Here is a 19,344-nt window from a genome sequence, read left to right as displayed (position 1 = left end):
TAAATTGATAGTGGATATTAACTCTGTATTTCCTGTACCAACATTGCAGTGTTAATAGCACTTACCTTTTGACATCCTGATTGAGCATCAGAAAGGACTTGGCCTGCTTTTTTACAAGTATAGTAAAGTGTTTCTTCACAATTTTTAACTTTCCAGTGTCCTTCCTAATAGGAAAAGTGTTACAAGATGCATAAGTATTCTCAGTGCTGAGGCAGATGGATAATTGCAGTATTTATGATAAAGATGTGATTAATAACATTTCCTTCTGTTGGAATAACACTGCAGTGTCTCTGTGAATGGAGACCTTGCTATGCCATGTTCCATCCTTTGCAATCTAGAATTGAGTGGGCAGAAGGAGGAACAACTGATACTTTTTGGTTGCTGCTATGTGTCAGGCTTGATGACGGATGATTTTCATTCAGCTCAATATTCCAGTGAGGTGGTGATCATTATCCCCATTTTAAAAGTTATGTTTCACACTCTTCACAAGGCTTTATAGTTAGAATAACATGGAGGTAGTTTTGATAAGGCCAGCTAGTTTTTCATCAAGCCACTCTTGACTTTTCTTTTAAAAAAGTGAGAGACAGAATTTAAAGCCAGTGGCTCACACCTGTAATCTTACCACTCTGAAGGCTGAGATCTAAGGACCATGATTCAAAGCCAGTCCAGGCAGGCTCTTATCTCCAACTAACTACCAAAAAAGCAGGAAGTGGTAGAGTGCTAGCTTTGAGCACAAAAGCTAAGGGATAGGGCCCACACCCTCAATTCAAGCAAGCCACAGGACACACACACACACTCTCTCTCTCTCTTGCACACGCGTGCGCGCACACGCACACACACACACACACACACACACACACACACACACACACACACACACACACACACACATGATGGGATAAAGGAGTGGTTTTTAGTCATTAGTGGTCAGTAAATCACTGGGAGGAGTCCCAAACCTCTGGTGACGCTCCTCTCTGATCTGAACGTTTCATAGATCTGTTTGGACTTAGCAGTTGCCACTTGCAACTAAGTTTTGGGTGACATTGGAGCTCCAGGCCTGGGGGCCATGCTTTGAAAGTCACTTGGATGAAGTCATCCTGATACACTGATAGTGCTTTCTCCCTTCATTCACTTGTAGGCATTAAATCAATGGTTTTGCTGCTTTTATGTATAATCCTAATGAAAAACTTGAGTGTTCCCATGGGAATCCTAGATAACATTCTCACGATTGAAAATCATGTTCAACTTCCAGTGTCCATTTTCACCACCAAGTTTTCAGCTACCACCCATCTTCTTATTCATTTAGTTTTTGAAATAGAGAGTCTCCCTATTTAGCCCAGGCTGAGCTGAAACTAGAGATCCTCCTGCCTCAGCCTCCCAAGGGCTTGCATTACATGCATTCATCACCATGCCCAGCTCTTAGCTTCCTCTTTATACCAAAGTTAGATACCTTCAGGTCTTCTCCTAGGCTACCAAAAGCTATTCCTGAAAGCTTCACTAATAACGATACGATAAACACTAACAGATTAAATTTTTATTTTCACAGATGAGCTTTTAATTTTAATCCAAATCAGAACTTGAGGATTAAAATTTCTGGTGATATTTCATGTATTGTGGTTGAAGGGAATATGGAGCCATGACCTTCAGAAACAGGGATTAACACCTCCATCTGCAAAAACAGTGCTGTGCCTCTCCCCCATGGAACCTTCCACAAACCATCCACTTACAGGATAGTGTCAGGCATAGGCATTGCTATTGCAAATAAGTGTTGAGAGGATAGGTGACCAACTTCTAGGCTCTCACATTTAAATTTAGGTATTAGCTATGATTATGTAACTTATTCATTATAGTCATTATAGCCATGTTGAGTTCTTGATGGAAATACTCACTTTTACATATCTACTTTTTATGGCAATACTAAACTGACACAAGGGAGCTACAAAATGTCACTGCAGCACTGTCCTGACCCATCTAATAATATGAATATATGTCCTGATCCTCTTGAATACAATTTCTACCTAAATGATGGGTGCTATGTGTAAATCTGATAAGTAAAATAGTAATATCAAGCAATAGGAAATGAAGGTCATCTTAATTATATCAAAACAATGAATGAATAGGCCATCAAGTGCTGTAGAATAAACTGTGGTGGACAGATATTAGAGAGGCCATTGTTTCTTGATCCTCAAGTACCACTAAGAAGTCCTGTGGTATTACTGTCACTACATATGCTCCTAAAAAGCCTCAAAGACACAACAGGCAGGCATGTCACAAAAGTAAGTATTTAGCCAGGTGCTGGTGGCTCATGCCTGTAATCCTAGCTACTCAGGAGGCTGAGATTTGAGGATTGTAATTTGAAGTCAGATTGTGCAAGATAGTCCATAAGACTCTTATTTCCAATTAATCACAGAAAAAGCCGAAGTAGTGCTGTGGCTCAAGTGGTAGAGTGCTTACCTTGAGCAAAAGGAACTCAGGAACAGCACCCAGTTACAGAATTCAAGCCCCAGGACTGGTACCACCACCCCCTTAAAAAAATGCTATAAGTGGAGCTGTGGCTTAAGTGGTAGAGAGCTAGCACCCAAGTCCCAGGACTAGCACACACACACACACACACACACACACACACACACACACACACACACACACACACACACACACACACACACACACACACACACACACACGATAGCCTAGAAGTGTGGTTCAAGCAGTAGAATGCCTGCCTACCAGGAAACACCAGTACTATCTACCAAAATGGTAGTTTCTCAAATCAAAAATCTACCTTTCTTTCCTCCATACTTAATTTAGCAACAAGTCCTCTAAAATATCTTTGTTTCCTAAAACATCCTTGAATATGTTAATTTCTCTTTGCAGTCACTATCCTATCAACCCTGGAGTAACCTCCAAAATGGGCTTTCTGCTTTAATTTTCTCTATCTCCAGTGCATTTTTTGTTTGCCAGTCCTGGGGCTTGAACTCAGGGCCCGGGCACTGTCCCTGAGCTTCTTCTGCTCAAGGCTAGCACTCTACCACTTGAACCACAGCACCCTTTCTGGGTTTTTCTGTTTACGTGGTACTGAGGAATGGAACCCAGGGCTTCATACATGCTAGGCAAGCACTCTACCACTGAGCCACATTCCCAGCCCTCCGAGGTATTCTTTAGCGAGCACAATTGTTTTTAAAAGATATAAGTCAGATCATGTCCTCTGTGTCCTTGAAACACTCTCATGGTTTCTATACTTTTCCCTCTAAGCCTGGCATTTTGTCCTCTTCTTGCTGCTTCTCTTACCACCTCCAGCCTTGGTCACTGTTTAGGTCAGGCTTATTTTGGGCCTTTGTACTTGCTGCCTCTGTCTGGAATGTCTTAACTCCTTGTTTTGTAATAGACTTTTTCCATGTGTTCGAATTCTTGGCATATAGTCCCCTCTTCAGAGTGGCTTTCTGTGACTGTCCTGTCCTGTTTGAGGTAGCTGCCCCAACCCATTACTTACCTCATGTCACCTATTTCCCCAAAGCAACAATCCTCAGAGCAATAATCACAGCTATAATTATTATGTGTTTTCTGTGACCACATGTTTACTGCCTAGCATAGAATGCCAATGAGATACAAAGACCGTGTCTCTTGGTTTTGCCATGGCCCCAGGGCCTGGCATAGATAACTTTCAATATCAGTTCAGCAAAATTGAGCATTGGGCAAATGAGTTAACTTACAGACTGCTCTGCTGAGACACATAGCTGCTTCCTATTTGAGAAGGTTTGGGGCTCAAGCGTGTGCCAGTTAGTGAAGGTGACAGAGGAGCTATTAGACCATTCAAACGAAACTGGAATTTTATTGCTGCTCAAACCAATCCATGTTTCTGATGCATTTTCTGAAAGAGAGAAGTGTTCATTACATACAAGATCCTAATATTGGCAAAGATGATAATTTAGTGGAGTTATTACCAAAATATACCACTTTTCATGTGATTTCTTTTTTTTCTTTTTATGATTAAAAACCTGCTGAAATCTCAGTATAGAATGCCTATATAAACTTTTTTCCTCCCATAATATTCAGATTTTCTTGATATAGATCTTGTTAGTAAGGCACAAAGGATGTAAAAGCAAACCCAAGGACAAAGCTGTAGAACTTGCTTCGTGTTTCCTGGACTCTAGCTCCTACTACTGTTTGCAAAGGGATCTGAAAAGTCTGCTTGCTTGCTTTCTTTTTTTCTTTTTTTTTAAGAGTTAATTTTATCTTTTATTTACTTCTCTGTCTTTCCTGTAAAACACTCAAGGAATAACATTAAAATAATTTTGAAGACAACTGTCATTTCCTTAGAAAATATTAAACTTTTTGCCTTTGGTTTATAAATAAGGGAAAAAAATAAAGTTAAGTGTAATATTAAACCAAATATTATAAGAAAAACTTAACATAGATATACTATATTACCTTAACATTGTTCAAACCAATTACACATCAACAAACTTTTTGATATGTAAAACAAATTATATATCAAACTTTCAACTTAAAAATTATATAGAAGTAAATTATACTGCTTAGAGAAAAGAATAGGAAAATTGATTATGAAAGGGCACATTAAAAATGAACTCAAACTTTTAGTAATAGCTTTAAGGTATTTCTTCCAGTGACAAAAAGGAATAGAAGCCCTGAAAGGCAATTAAATGAGAATCAGAAAAATAACGAAAACTTGACATCGTGGGTGGGGTAAAGAGATACTAGGTTTTCAAAGACGTTGACAAAGGCGTTCAAGTGTCCTTGGGGGCATCGAGGTGACGGCAGGATTCTTTTAATCACAAAAACAAAGGATTGGGAAAAATGACAGAGGAGGATTTCTGTTTTCACTCCTCACATTGAAAAGGTCATCAAAGAGGAGTCTAGGTTTCTTTTCCTTCTTAAACAATGATAAATGAAGTCAATGATTACAGTGTTTTTCAGCAGTATTCCACATCAAATTTATGACAGGAGGAGGAAGAATACTTGCTTCAGTGACTGATGGTGGTGGAGGCATGGAAGCTTGGAACCCTGAACACAACTCAGCCTGAAAACCCCACTCCCTATCAATCATCCCTTCTCACTGGCTACAGTTACTTATTATTTACCTGAGAAATTTCTTTTATGTGGCCATAGCAAATTATCTATCTAATGGTCATAAACCTAAATTACAAGTTTTGGTTTTGTATTGTATGTTTCACAAAATGATTTTACCACTTAAAAAAAATCTAGTAAGCACATGTTCAGATTTTTTACAAAGTTTATGAAGATGTATTTTGTAAAAAAAAAAACAACAAAACAAAACAGTGAAGCCAGGCAGTAGTGGCTCATGTCTACAATCTTGTCTACTATCTTCCCAGGAGGCATAGATCTGAAAGATCTCAGTTCAAAGCCAGCCAAGGCATGTGAGACTTCTCTCCAGTTATCCACCAGAAAACCAGAAGTGGTTCTGTGGCTCAAAGTGATAGAGCACTAGTGTTGAATGCAAAATAACTCAGGGATAGTACCCAGACACTAAGTTCAAGCCCCACAACTAACAACAACAACAATTTTTTGACTTTGCATTCCTGAGTAGCATGTAGAAACCTTTAAATATATGTACCATAAACAACAAAATTTTAAGAAGTATCTTACATTTCTTTTCAACTCCACACTATAAAGTTGTTACTAGATCAGATTTAAGTCACGGGCAGTTGGTACTCACCATCTCCAAGGAGGTTTATGAGAAACTCCACCTCTGCTAATGAAGCTATATCTATTAATGTACTGTTAGCAGATTGACAAGAGTGCAAAGCTTCATTCCAAGTCTTTTTTTTGTTTCTGAAGTTTGTAGCATTTGCCATGGTAGGGATTCCAGCCAGGTACACAGTGGGTGGCATAATACTTCCAAGCATCTTTTTCTGTTTCATTAAAGAAAAAATTTGTGCCGTATTCTACAACTGTTTTATTATTCCTTACTACCCATTTACATAAATTGCCAGCAATATGATTCCTTTTAAAAAGTAAAACTGCCCAAATTATGAAATGACAAATAAATTATATCTAAAAGCAAGAATGATTTCATGTCTGATCCAATGTAGATGTGGACTCTAATGAGCCTCAACACTTCATTTTCTAGTTGAGAAATCTAATACATGAAGAAGTAAATGGTGTCATACAATGCAAGTGAGAGTCAGAAAACACTTAAAAGTTAATAGATATTAAAATATATTTACTTTTATATTTTTGTATGCAAGCATCTATATATTCTTATGTTCTTATATTTCAATATATTGTATTTCTATGTATTGGTTTCCATTTATACTATAGAAATAAATATTTACTAGCTATACATTTAATAGACACTAAAGATTTAATAAGAGATTTAAATAGATTAAAAAATTAGTAAATATTTTTGATCAGTCATTTGGTGGTGCATGTCTATGATCTCAGTAATGATAGGAAGCCTAAAATAGTTGAATCAAGGCTTAGGTGGGATACAAGAAAATAAACTGTCATTCAAAGTGACAAGGAGATACACACACAGAAGGATTTCAGGCCAACCTGGTCTAGAAATATAGTGAAGACTCCATCTCGAAAGTGAGTCAAAAAGGGACTGAGTATATGGTTCAAGTAGTATAGCACTTGCTTAGCAAGCAAGGATTCCTGAATTCAATTCCCAATATTGCCAAAACAACAACCAGAATGACAAAACTCACTTGTGAGACTACATAAACAAACCCAAAATGCTGTATCTACTATTGTAAACATAGTATGTTAATAATTCATATCTTTAGTATGAAGACTAAAAAAATCAAAATAATAATGTCTAAATATGTTGAGACAGGCAACAAAGATGTAAAATGGATTGATATTTATTAAAAAAATTTAAATGTGGAAAAAGAAAGGTATAATATTCTGATAGTATAGTTTCTCTTTTTTTTGTATTCTTTTTTTTTTTTTTTTTTTTTTTTGGGAGTCCGGTAGTGGGCCTGAACTCTGGGCCTGGGCGCTGTTCCTCAGCTCTTCAGCTCAAGGCTAGCGCTCTACCACTTGAGCCACAGCGCCACTTCCGGCTTTTTTTTCTTTTTGCTTATGTGGTGCTGAGGAATCGAACCCAGGGCCTCATACATGCAAGGCAAGCACTCTACCACTGAGCCACCATCCCAGCCCTTGTATTCTTATTTTATCATGCTATTACTATTACTTCACAATAGCTTGTTATAAACAAACGATGTTTTCTGTAAACCTCATGTCAACGACAAAGCAAAAATCCATTATGGACAAACCAGGAACAAATATAAGTAATCAAAACACACAATTAGAGTTAATCACTTAATCATAAAGGGAGATTGTATAGAGGCAGAACAGAAATGCAACAAAATTGGAAGTTAAGTTGCAAAATGTCTATAGTAAGACCTTCCTTTTCAGAAATTACCTTGGATATAAATGGAGTAAATTCTCCAATTAAAAGACAGAATGACTATTTTTTTTTATAACAAACTCACTTCACATCTAAGGCCCCATATATACTGAAATAAAGAGATAAAAAAAATACATATTTCATGCAAAGGGGAACTTAAAGAGCAAGAGTAGCCATGCCTATATCAGAGAAAATATACTTTTAATAAAAAACAGTAAAAAGAGACAAGAAAAGTCATTACATAATGATAAAGGGATAATTCAGCAAAAGGAAATAATTGCAAATATGCACCCAATATCAGAGTACTCAAATATATAAGGCAAATGTTAGTGGACTTGATGGAAGAGATAAACTCCAATACAATAGTATATCAGAAGTATAACACTTTCAGTAATGGACAGTAAAGTAATAAAGAAATAGCAGAGATAAATTGTACCCTAGAACAAATGGCCCTGCTGATTGCACATTTTCCTCATTGCAATTGAACATTCTGCAGGATAGATCAAATGTTAGGCCACAAAGCAAGTCTCAACAGATTTTTTTTTTTTTTTGGTCCGGTCGTGGGGCCTGAACTCTGGGCCTGGGCACTGTCCCTCAGCTATTCAGCTCAAGGCTAGCGCTCTACCACTTGAGCTACAGCACCACTTCCGGCTTTTTTCTTTTTGCTTATGTGGTGCTGAGGAATTGAACCCAGGGCTTCAGGCATGCAAGGCAAGCGCTCTACCACTGAGCCAACTTCCCAGCCCCCATCAACAGATTTTTAAAACCTGAAATCATATCAAATATCTTTTCTAGACATAATGAGATTAAATTAAAAAGTAGTAACAAGAAAAGTTTTGGTTATAAGATAAACACATGGAGATTAAATATCTTACTTCTGAATAACTTATGAATCAAGAAAGAAATAAATTTAGAATTTCTTGAAATAAATGAAAATGGAACTAAAACATGCCAAAATCTATGTGCCCAAGCAAAAGCATCACTAAGAAAGCCATTACTAGCCCACATCCATGCCCACATTCAAAAACTGAAAAGATTTTAAGAAATAAGATGTTGCTGTGAAATATCCCTTCATTTCAATGATGCTCAATAAGAACAAGAACAAATCAAACCCCAAATTCAAAGAAGGAAATCAGAGTAGAATTGAATGGAATGGAGATTTAAAATTTGCAAAAAATAAATGAAATAAAAATTAATTCTTAAAAAATAAATAAAATGGGGCTGGGAAGGTTGCTCATTGGTAGAGTGCTTGCCTTGCATGCATGAGGCCCTGGGTTCAATTCCTCAGCTCCACATAAGCAGAAAAAGCAGGAAGTGGCACTGTGGCTCAAGTGGTAGAGCACTAGCCTTGAGCTGAAGAGCTGAGGGACAGCACCCAGGCCCAGAGTTCAGGCCCTACGACCGACAAAAAATAAAATAAAATAAAATAGAATAAAATGGACAAACCTTTACTTAGAATAAAAAAAATCAAATAAGTAAAATCAGAAGGATATATTACTACTGATATCACAGAAATACAAAAATGATTAGAGATTATATACACAGCTTTATGCTACAAATTTGATGTTAGAAGACATGAATAAATTCATAGATTTTTTCTGACTTCATACATTTTTACCAAGACTGTATCTTGAAGCAATAGAAACCTTGAACAGAACAATAACTTAGGAGATTCAATCAGTAATAAAAAAAAAAGCCTACCAAAGAAAAGCCCAGGATCAGATGGTTTCACTGCTAAATTCTACCAACATTTACAGAACTAGACCAATTTTCTTTGCTAATCTAAAAAGTAGACAAATAAGGAATTCATCTAAACACGTTCATTCTACAAGGCCACCATTACCCTGATCCTAAAACCAGATAAAGGATGCTGCACAAAAATAAAATTATAGGGCCAGTGTTCTTGATGGCTGTGAAAATTCTCAACAGAATACTAGGAAATCAAATCTAATAGCACATTTAAAGGATCATTCACTATGATCAAATGAGGTTCAATATATGCTAATCAAGAAGCATGATATGCTGCATTAACATAATGGAGAAAAAAAATATGAACATCTTAATGGGTATAGGAAAGTATTTGATAAAATTCAACCTGATTTAAAATGGTTACTAAATTAGGAATAGATGAAAGTGGGAGGCTATGGTGTGCACAGTAAAGTGACTACAGATGACAGTGATGAACTATACATTTTAAGAAGCTAGAAAAAAGAATTTTCTAAGTTTTTACTATATGTCTGAATAGAAATACATTTAAATGGATTTAAACATTGTATAATATATACATATATCAAAACATTATGTTACCATTACCCATTAATATGTACAATTTTTATGTGTTAGTTTGTAAAGGATATTTTTGTAAAAGACCCTTGGTATCCCAGAAACAGTTTGAAGATATGGAGTGGATCATCCAAAGAACTTATTGAACTCAAAGCAGCAGCAAGTAATGCACTCCAGCTTCATGCATCTGCTCCAAAATTGAAAAGATAAATAAAGCAGAAGGAAAGAAAAGTCAAAGAAAAAAATGGACGAAGAAATGAAGAAAGGTTGAAGAAGAAAGAGACAGAGGAAAAAGAGCAAATGGCAGTCACTAATGTAGCAAATTCTTAAAATTCTGGAAAAGCCTCTACATTAAAAAAAAAAAAGGAAAAGAAAAGAGAAGACAAGATGCTCCTTTATACCATAACCCTAACATCATTCTACAATAAATTCTAGCTTGAGCTATTTAAAACCCAATTCGAAGGGACAATTATTCCAAAAATGAGACTTCAGCTTATTTTAATTTGAAGTTGTTTCTAATTATTCTTGTAGTGTTCTTCTAGCAATTGCTATGCTTTTATCTCTACTTTTGAATCAAGACTTTAATTCTCACTGAAACTTGAGGTAACAGAACTTAAAAACATAAATAATTGGACTTCAGACCTTGGATTATAATTAGGTATTATTTAAGTCTTAATTACAACCCACATTTTGTATTTTATTTTAGTTGGGAGAGTGTTAATATAAATTATGGAATGTAGTAGCAAATTGACAAAGAATGGCACAAAGCTACAAGCAGATAGGAGAAATAGGTTCTATTTTATTTCACAGAGGCTAATTGTAGTTACAAAGAATTCATTGTATATTTCAGTATAGCTACAAGAAAGGATTTTGCTTGTTCTTGCCACAAAGAATGATAAATTTTTGAAGTAATGTATAAGCTAATCATGTTGATTTGATGATTAACAATACATATATGTATCAAAATACATTGTTCTAATAAATCATATAATTATTATGTGTCAATTTTTAAAAGTTAACAAAAATTGATGAAGCAAATAATTTTATAAAATTATTTTCAACTTCTAGAAAAAACAAGAATAAAACTGAAAATTAGAATAGCATTGGGAACATATCTTGCTTTTATAAATGTAGGATAATAATGAAAATATTTAAAAAGAAAGAAAAAATATGTTTGTTATACTCAGCTGATTTTCTTTTAGTTGTTAGCTTCATGTTGCCTTCAGAATTACAGGTATTACCTAGTCACATATTTTTATTCAGATAAATGGAAACCACTTCTAGCTTTGCTTAAATCACGAAATTATTAGCAAACTAGTCAGAAAAGAAATAAACAAAACATAAGAACAACTTAACATAGAAACACTTACCAATAATAGTGTGTTCAGTGTGGTTTAGATATTTTTTACATATATAAGGCATGGCAGACTCACAATTCCTTCTCCTCCAAGCAGGTTGCATAAATGAATTAAATGTTCCACAGTGATATTCAACAAATGGCTCATTTATCCCTAAAAGTAAAATGTGTGCTTAATGTGAGTTTAATACACATCAACGAGTAGTACCAGCATCAGGGGAACAGAGAGGGAATCTTTGGAAGATATCATTTTATGGCTATGATTTTTGCCATTCAAGTTTAAGCATAACAACAAAATGTTTTCCCAAAGATCATATAACAGCCATTTCTGTGGTTTTAAAGTAGTGGAATATTTTGCAATGTTTACAACAGCAGACTACTGTGGCTCTGACCCCAGCTCTCCAGCAACTTTGGCAAAGTAGCTTTCCTTCTTGGCTTCCACATTCTTGTTTGGGAAAGCTTGCCTTACAGGAATTTAGTCAAACTAAAACAATATTTACAACTCATTTTCAGAATTCATGTCTTAGGTCTATACAGGAAATGCTGCGGGTCAAGACTACAGATGGGACCACATGCTGAGGGCAAGGAAAACCTTTGCTACCAGTATCTGAGCTCCAGTTCAGATAGCTGAGTGCTGTTCCGTCCGACCACTGCCAGCCAGCATTAATGTCCTGCTGATTCAAACCTATCCACACTTCCACGGCTTCATTACTCAGGTGCTCTGAAAAGAAAATTGAGGTTTTAAACAAACGGCTCAATGCACTACTTTCTTCTTATCTTCCTATTCCTGGGTCACAGAGTCATCAGTTCATTCCAGGATGTGATAGGAAACGAAGGCGCTATTGTACCCCACCCAGATAGATACCTCCTAGTGTTAAAGCAAGGGTCTGCCATCTATAGAAACACAGCAATGTCCTAAATGCTCACTGACACTACTTTTCAGTTATGAAGTACTTCATCCAGGCATCCAGAAATGTCACCTTTGGATGGTCTTCAGTCTATTCAAAGGTGAGCTGTTCTGACTTGGAAGCCCTCTCCTTCCTGTGCTCATGCTCAAGCATGGAAAAGTTAGAAAGTGGAGGAAGAAGTGCCCAGGGCCACGCCCAGAAAATGAACAGGGGCAAGTCTTCACATTTAAGAAGGAATACAGAAGCACAACGGGACAGGGCTATGTATTGTGAGAGCTGTCAGTTGTCTGGTCAAGAGCAGCAGCACCAATGGACCAGAATTGTGGAAGGAGGTCTGGAAGGAGGTGACTGAGGCCTTGGCAGTGCAAAGTTGAGGCGGCTGTCACGCTATAGGTGGGAGAAGGTTTAGGATTACTTGATCCTAACCATTGTACCACAGTAACTCATGGTTTCATATCATCGATTTTTTTTTTTGTGAGAGACACTATAGGTGGGAGAAGGTTTAGGATTACTTGATCCTAACCATTGTACTACAGTAACTCATGGTTTCATATCATCGATTTTTTTTTTTTTTGTGAGAGACACTATAAATAATCATGAATAGATTTACACAGAAAGATAAGCCTATCAAAATTGTAGAATGATGGAAAATTTTTCTTTGTTATTTTATTTTTTGGACCTGAATTCAATTTTTTCCTAGTCTAAACATGTATTAGTTATGCAATGAAATTTGGAAACAAAGAACTAGCGTCAGAGAGCTTTCCTGAAAATGGCTAATTATGTAATACTCTCAAATGTTGCCATTTAGTTGTTTATTTATAAAAGACAGCATTGTTTCCTTATGACCCATCTATTCAGAATTCCATTTGTTTTGGGTCAGATTCAGGAGCCCAGTTGAGATGGAGAAAGCCTAATAGATAGGGATTATGACTTGGCTGTATGTTCCAGCTTTCCTAGGAAATGCGCATTTTATGCTGATAGCTCCAAAACCATTATTAATTGCAGCCTGTTTTACTCTGAAAAGAGCAATACTGTGGGGATGATTGTGTGACTACAGTTATGAGGTCAGTGCAGTCACACGGCAGATTTGCAGTAACCCAGAGATTGGATATTTCAGCTCAATAGAGGGAACTGGAGGAACCAAATCAGTAGTCAGGAATCACTAAGCCAAAGCAGCATATTGCAAGTAGACTCCATTTCAGGTGTCTAAGACATGAGCATGTCCATTTGAAAACTTTTCAGTTTTGTTCCAATCATTTAACAGGTGTTAGGGTCACAAAAAGGGGGACTGGAAGATGCATTGACAAGACACAGAAATTTCCACATTTTATATTCAAGTAAGTGCCAAATGATATTTTAAAATAACTATTAAAATATTACTCTCTAATTTATTCTGAGTACCTATTGTGCAGTTGATTTATTAGTATATGTAAAATCATTGCATAGTTTAAAGTATGTTTACAGGTGCCAAAAATCTCAGTCAATTTACATTTAGAATTAAACTGGCCTACAATGCTATAGGAAAAATGCAAATATAAATTCCTTTGGCTATTTCTTGGCATTCCCAATAACTTAGATTATTCCATATTCAATACTCAGTAGCAAGAAATGTTAGACTCTTTATATCATTAAAATATATTTTGGTTATAGCAGGTTTTCATCTTTATGAATAAACTTGTTTTCCTAAATAATCCCCAAAGTCTAATTATAGAATTAAGGTAATTAAATCAAGGTCTTTGACATACAATAATTTTTGAAATTGTCATTTAGGTTGAATAAATAGGTTCAAATACTCTCGAGATATACTGCCCATTAAGATAGACAACAATTGTAATTCACAGATGATATTCAATGTTTTACATAGAAATCATTATGGGTTAGTAACGATTTGAAAAATTGGTGTCATCCTCCAATATAACTCTCTCAAATTGATTTCAATTGTAATTCCCCACTTGTGCATGGCTTTGTGTGCGGCTGTGGGGGAAGGGCAGGCACACATTGTTCATCCATTTATTGTAATCCTTCTAAAACCAGCTACTGACTTTCACAAGCTTTAAAATGTGTGGGCCTCTATTTCTATCTATAAACTTACTGAGCAAAAAACCCCTGAAGATATGTGCAGGGATCATTTATAATAGTAAAAAATAGATAAACCAATTTAAGTACCAAAATATATAATTTTATCCATTTATCCTTAATAAGAGACAATTATATTAATATGTTTCTGCTAAGTTGTAATATTAGATAACCATTAAAATGATTATGCAGTACTATATTTGTAGGAATAGACAAATGCTCACTCTATGCAAGTAAATTAAATAAATGCCTTACAGAACTGGATGAAGAGCTGTTAAATGGTAAACACACACTAAGTATTTGTTGTTTGTACCAGGCACCTTTCTGAGGCTGCAACTGTATTATAAGGTGCAACCCATACCAACAACTAGGTGTTACTAGGGTTTTTCATACTATGGAGGTCAAGTGTGATTAAGTCCATTGGTTGAGCCACCCTGCTAGTAAGTAATCATTGCAGGAGTCAAACGCATACAGGTGGCTCTTGGGTCCCTGTACCTGAACACCATGTAACAGCTGCCTCATGTTTTTAGATACTACATCCACACACACATGCATTTGGTATGTTTTTATAGAAAGACATAGTTCACTCTGAACTGTAGAGCTATGGGATAATTTTCACATGCTTTTCTTTCTGAAAAGTTGCATTTTAAAATTCTAAAAGAGATGTACTACAGGTGAAACAAAATTTGAATAGTGCCAGAAACTTTTAGTGATGGTGACTAGTTTATGGTACTGCTTCATGTTTCCAAAAATTTTCTAGAGAGGTATATAAATGCACTAATCAATAAAGAATGAGTGAGAAGAGGGTTTGGGTAACACAGGTTCCAAGTTATTAGCACAATTTCTTCGACATATTATTGTTTTATACTGCTAGCTGATATGTGCATGCTTTTCCCAAAAAATTTAAGTTGTTTGGCATTTACCAGAAGTCCTATTTATTCTGTGTCTAAACACAATGAGTAAGCTATTATAATAATAACCAGTTATCTAATAGAGCAGAGTCTCTTGATAGGGCCTCAAATTCTCTTCTCTATGGAACAAAATTAAGGAAAATATAACTGTCAATTGGAATGTTGAAGATTCATGTAAAAATTCTGAGTGTGTTTGGGCCATGATGAAAAATGAAAGATTTTTTTTTTTTTTGCAGAGCTTGAACTCTGGGCCTGAGTGCTGTCCCTGAGTTTCTAAAAAAGATATTTTTAAGGAACTTCCTCCAAATTGTATTTTTGTATACATGGACATAACTGTTAACAATAATTATTTCATTGGGTCACCATTGAAGAGCACCATTCACCTACTTACTCTTTATGAACGTTTCTTCATTCTCATCTGCAATACTTAACAAGTTGCCTCCTTGCATCTGGCAGGAAGAATGTGCCTCATTCCAAGAGAGAGATGAAAGCAGATTGAATTGTTAGCAAATGTGCGACTTGAAGTCCTTCTCCCAGAGAGCGTTACAGCCTGTATTTGCTGATGCTGGCAATAAAGAACATTAAACACATTCACTACAGTCACAGTCTTATTTAATCTGTCCAGCCATATTGCTCTTAAATGGATTTGAATAAAATGACTCCAACTTGCAAACCTCTAAAACATCAGTGTCTTTTCTATTCTTGATTAGGTTTGTATGGTGAAGTCCGCATTGCTACTCCATTGACATCTTTTCATTAAACTCTTAAGATTTTAAACTGAGCTCAGATTTTAAGTTGAACCCCAAGGTAAGCTAATTCTCCCCACAATAATGACCAGAAATGAAACTCAGTCATAGAATTTCAAAGTGTAGGAAATGGGAACCATCCTTTAGCATGAGGATGACCAATGCTAGGTAACTTGTACACGTAAGAACATTCTTCCCCCAAGTACTGTTTTCAGAGTAGGAAGACTTCAGGAGGCTCCTAAGGAAATTTGGGATATAGAATATATAAAGTGTCCTCTTGGCTAATGTGTATTAGCATATTAAAGAATAAGACAGCTGGACACTAGTGGCTCATGCATGCAACCCTAGCTACTCAGGAGGCTGAGATCTGAGGATGGAGGTTCAAAGCCAGCCCAGGCAGGAAAGTCTATGATATTCTTATCTCCAGTTAATCATAAAAAACGCTGGAAGTAGAGCCTTGGCCCAAGTGGTAGTGCTAGACTTGAGAACAAAAGTTCAGGTACAGTATCCAGGACCCGAGTTCAAGCCTGGCGCACACACACACACACACACACACACACACACACACACACACACACACACACACACACACACACACACACACACACACACACACACACACACACACACACACACACACACTAAATCACACCACACCAGTCCCCTCCACCCCAGGTTCCTTGCTCAGGGTAGGATTTGGAAAAATGCATTAAAACGTATTCCTGATTTTACCAGTCCTGGTGGTACATGCCTGTAATATTAGATACTAAAGAGGCTTAGATCTGATGATGTAAGTTCAGAGCCAGTCAAGGCAAACAAATCCAAGAGACTCTGGTCTCCAACTAACTAGCAAAAAGCTGGAAGTGAAGATGTGGCTCAAGTTATAGGGTACCCTGAGTTCAAGCCTCAGGATTAACATACATGCTTGTACACATACAGGTGCACACACACACTTATATACATATATACACCCCTTTCCCCCTCACAAAACCACAAAAAAGATTCCTGATTCTAATGCAGATGTTCCATGAAGTTGATACTAGGAAACACTAGCATAGTGGAAAAATGTGTAAGGTCTCAGTAGCCCGTGGCTGTTACAATACAGCAGGATGTCAGGAGGGGAGATCTAAAGAGTGAGATAAATCCTGGGAAAGACACAACAATAAATCCTAAGCATAAAAGTGTGGGCCACAGCCGTGTACCTGACAAGAAAGGATCCGGAGGATATCTCAATTGATCCTATTTCATTTGCCAAGAGTTCATCTAAACAGCTTTTTTTTTTTTTTTTTTTTTAGTAACCAGCTTGAATGATGTTAATCATCTAAGGTGAGAATTTTTGGATGATCCTCTCTATGCTAGGCACCCCATGGTCCAATTTACATTAGATGTTCCTTGATTTTGGATGATCTGTTTTCATTCTTAAGGCTAGTTAATAGAGAACTTCTGCCAAATACTTGCAACAAGTCCTTTTAACGTCCTCACAAGTCAGTTCATTTGGCACTGGAATTTATTTAACTAAAATGTTAGAATTTGTACTTCTATGCAGGCAGACATAAGCACTGTCTCAGCTTCTTTTGGTGGACTGTGTGCCATGCCACCGGTCTCCCTTGAAGTTCATTAAGCAACAAATGGAATAAAAATGCCACTCCAATGAGGCTCTGATCTCCCTTGGGGACTGAAGGAAGAATTTTCCTTGTTGTCCAACAGATATTTTCAAGCTTTAAGGCTCCTCAAGGACTGCCATGACTGAATCTGCCTTCCCAAATGGTTCTCAAGGGCAGGGGCACACCATGGCTGGTCAATGAGGGATGAGCTATGTGAATTGCTATCAACCTGGGCCATTAAGAAAGGCCCACTCTAGCTTGAGAGTGTCTCATTTGATGGGTCTAGGAGATTGTTGCAGTCTGCTGTCTTCCCATCTTTTCACATGAACTCATCCTGAGAGGACCCCCAGAGAAACACCTGCATCCACATCTTTGCCTGAGAGATGTCTCTCTGGTAGTCCACCTGCTCAGGTTTCTATCTTGGACTGGGGTGTCTGTTTGTATATACAATTCTCTCTTTCCAAGCTGCTGACAATACAAGATCAAAGGCTATGTCTCAGGCATGCTTAGTTAGTCTAGTGAAATTAGTCTAGTAAGGACTGTAATCATATTTCTTTGAACATTTGCTTGTTTTTATATATTATTTTTGTGTCACTAAGCTTTGAGTTCCTTGAAGAAAGTTTCTTAGTATTTGGAAAAAGATTACTAACATATTTTGTGTGATGTTAAAATAGGTCATCTTTCCCCTTTCAAACTACATCACTCTTGTAATGAACTGAGGCGAATTCATGTCAACCCTATTTTCACTATGAATCATGACTGAGATCCAGCCATTCCTCCTCTGAAAATATGGCTTCATTTTCTTCTCTAAAGACATGGTTTTTTCATTGTCCCAGGAGTATCATTTCTTGTCACTTTTTGAAATTGTTGAGTTCTTTTATTTATTTTCTTATGCATGAAGACTTGCACTATCAGAGAAGCTATTGAACTCCAAGCTGCAGTGACTTTTTTTTCCCCAATCTTAGATCTTTCACAGACTCAGCAAATATTTGTTGAATATTTGCTTTCCCAAAGTGCCACACTGATAAACCCCATATAACTGAGGTACCAGGGCTTCTTGGAAGGCACTTTTTCAAAGTTTTACATGCTCCCTGATCACCACTGAAATTAGGTGATATATTATGTGATTACTTTCTCATCATTTGTTTCTCCTGATAAATACAAGTACCAAGAAGGCAAGAAGCATGTTCTGACTTGTCCACACTATTCCCTAAGTTTCCCAATCAGCTTTATAGAGTCGTTGGGTAGGGAAAGACATGTATGAAAAAAAAAAGCTGAACAGTGAAGGCCAATAAGAAAGGGAGAGAATTAATATTAAGTGGGGGCTACAGAAGCTCAAGGAAAGAGATGGTGTCAATGTTGTTATATGTTGCTGAATCTTTGAATGCAATGAAAACTGAGTCCATCAGTAACTTCATGGAGTTCCATGTCAATGGAGGAAGCAAATCATCTGCTTCATCAGCAGATGGGCCTTGCCAAGAAAAGTCACTGCAGCCATAAATATATCTCACCCCAGTGCTTCCTGAAAACATCACTAGTTTTCATTAGTAATGCCTCGGCCCTCCTATTGGTCACGATACTCATTTCATGCCTTTCCCAATCCAGACCTCTCACACCTCCATTCTCTTCTGCAGAGAGAAAGCAAGCCAGTGGATGGGTTTCTCCACATGTTCTGTCATCACCTAACCTATTAGCTTTCCTGTACTTCTTCCTTCCTATAGAAACAATGCCCAGTTTGTGCATCTATGATCTGGACCCTACTTCCTTGTGGCTTCTGAGAGACTAGAGAGCCTCCATCAGTTGTCTTTACCTTCCTGCCCCTCCAGATTCACTTGCACATCATTTCCAGGTGCCTTCCAAAAGATTGGCATCTCTCGTATTTAGAAAGCAAGAAAGAAAATAAAAGCAGGTCCTTCCTTATCCCTCTTACTATCTTCTTTCCAAGACACATACTTTTATACATAAGCTGTCTTTAATACCTCATCTCCTATTTACTTTTAAACAGTTTCTTTGAAATATAGTTCGTACTCTGTGTAATTTACCCTTTAAACTATACCAGTCAATCT

At 36.8% G+C, this 19,344-nt stretch overlaps 1 protein-coding gene across 1 annotated transcript in view; it reads right to left on the bottom strand.

Moving 5' to 3' along the window:
• Pla2r1 (phospholipase A2 receptor 1) overlaps positions 1–19,344 on the bottom strand; it is a 116,588-nt gene that overhangs the window by 73,518 nt on the left and 23,726 nt on the right. The window contains 7 exon segments of the mRNA XM_070022392.1: positions 66–164; positions 3,711–3,868; positions 5,696–5,804; positions 5,806–5,891; positions 11,047–11,187; positions 11,635–11,754; positions 15,320–15,493. Coding sequence (XP_069878493.1) covers positions 66–164; positions 3,711–3,868; positions 5,696–5,804; positions 5,806–5,891; positions 11,047–11,187; positions 11,635–11,754; positions 15,320–15,493 — 887 coding nt within the window.

Source organism: Dipodomys merriami, unplaced genomic scaffold (genome assembly GCF_024711535.1).
Source record: "Dipodomys merriami isolate MVZ:Mamm:240054 unplaced genomic scaffold, mDipMer1.0.p SCAF_1, whole genome shotgun sequence".
In the NCBI taxonomy this organism is placed as follows: Eukaryota; Metazoa; Chordata; class Mammalia; order Rodentia; family Heteromyidae; genus Dipodomys; species Dipodomys merriami.
This window is presented reverse-complemented; position numbering and strand designations above follow the sequence as displayed.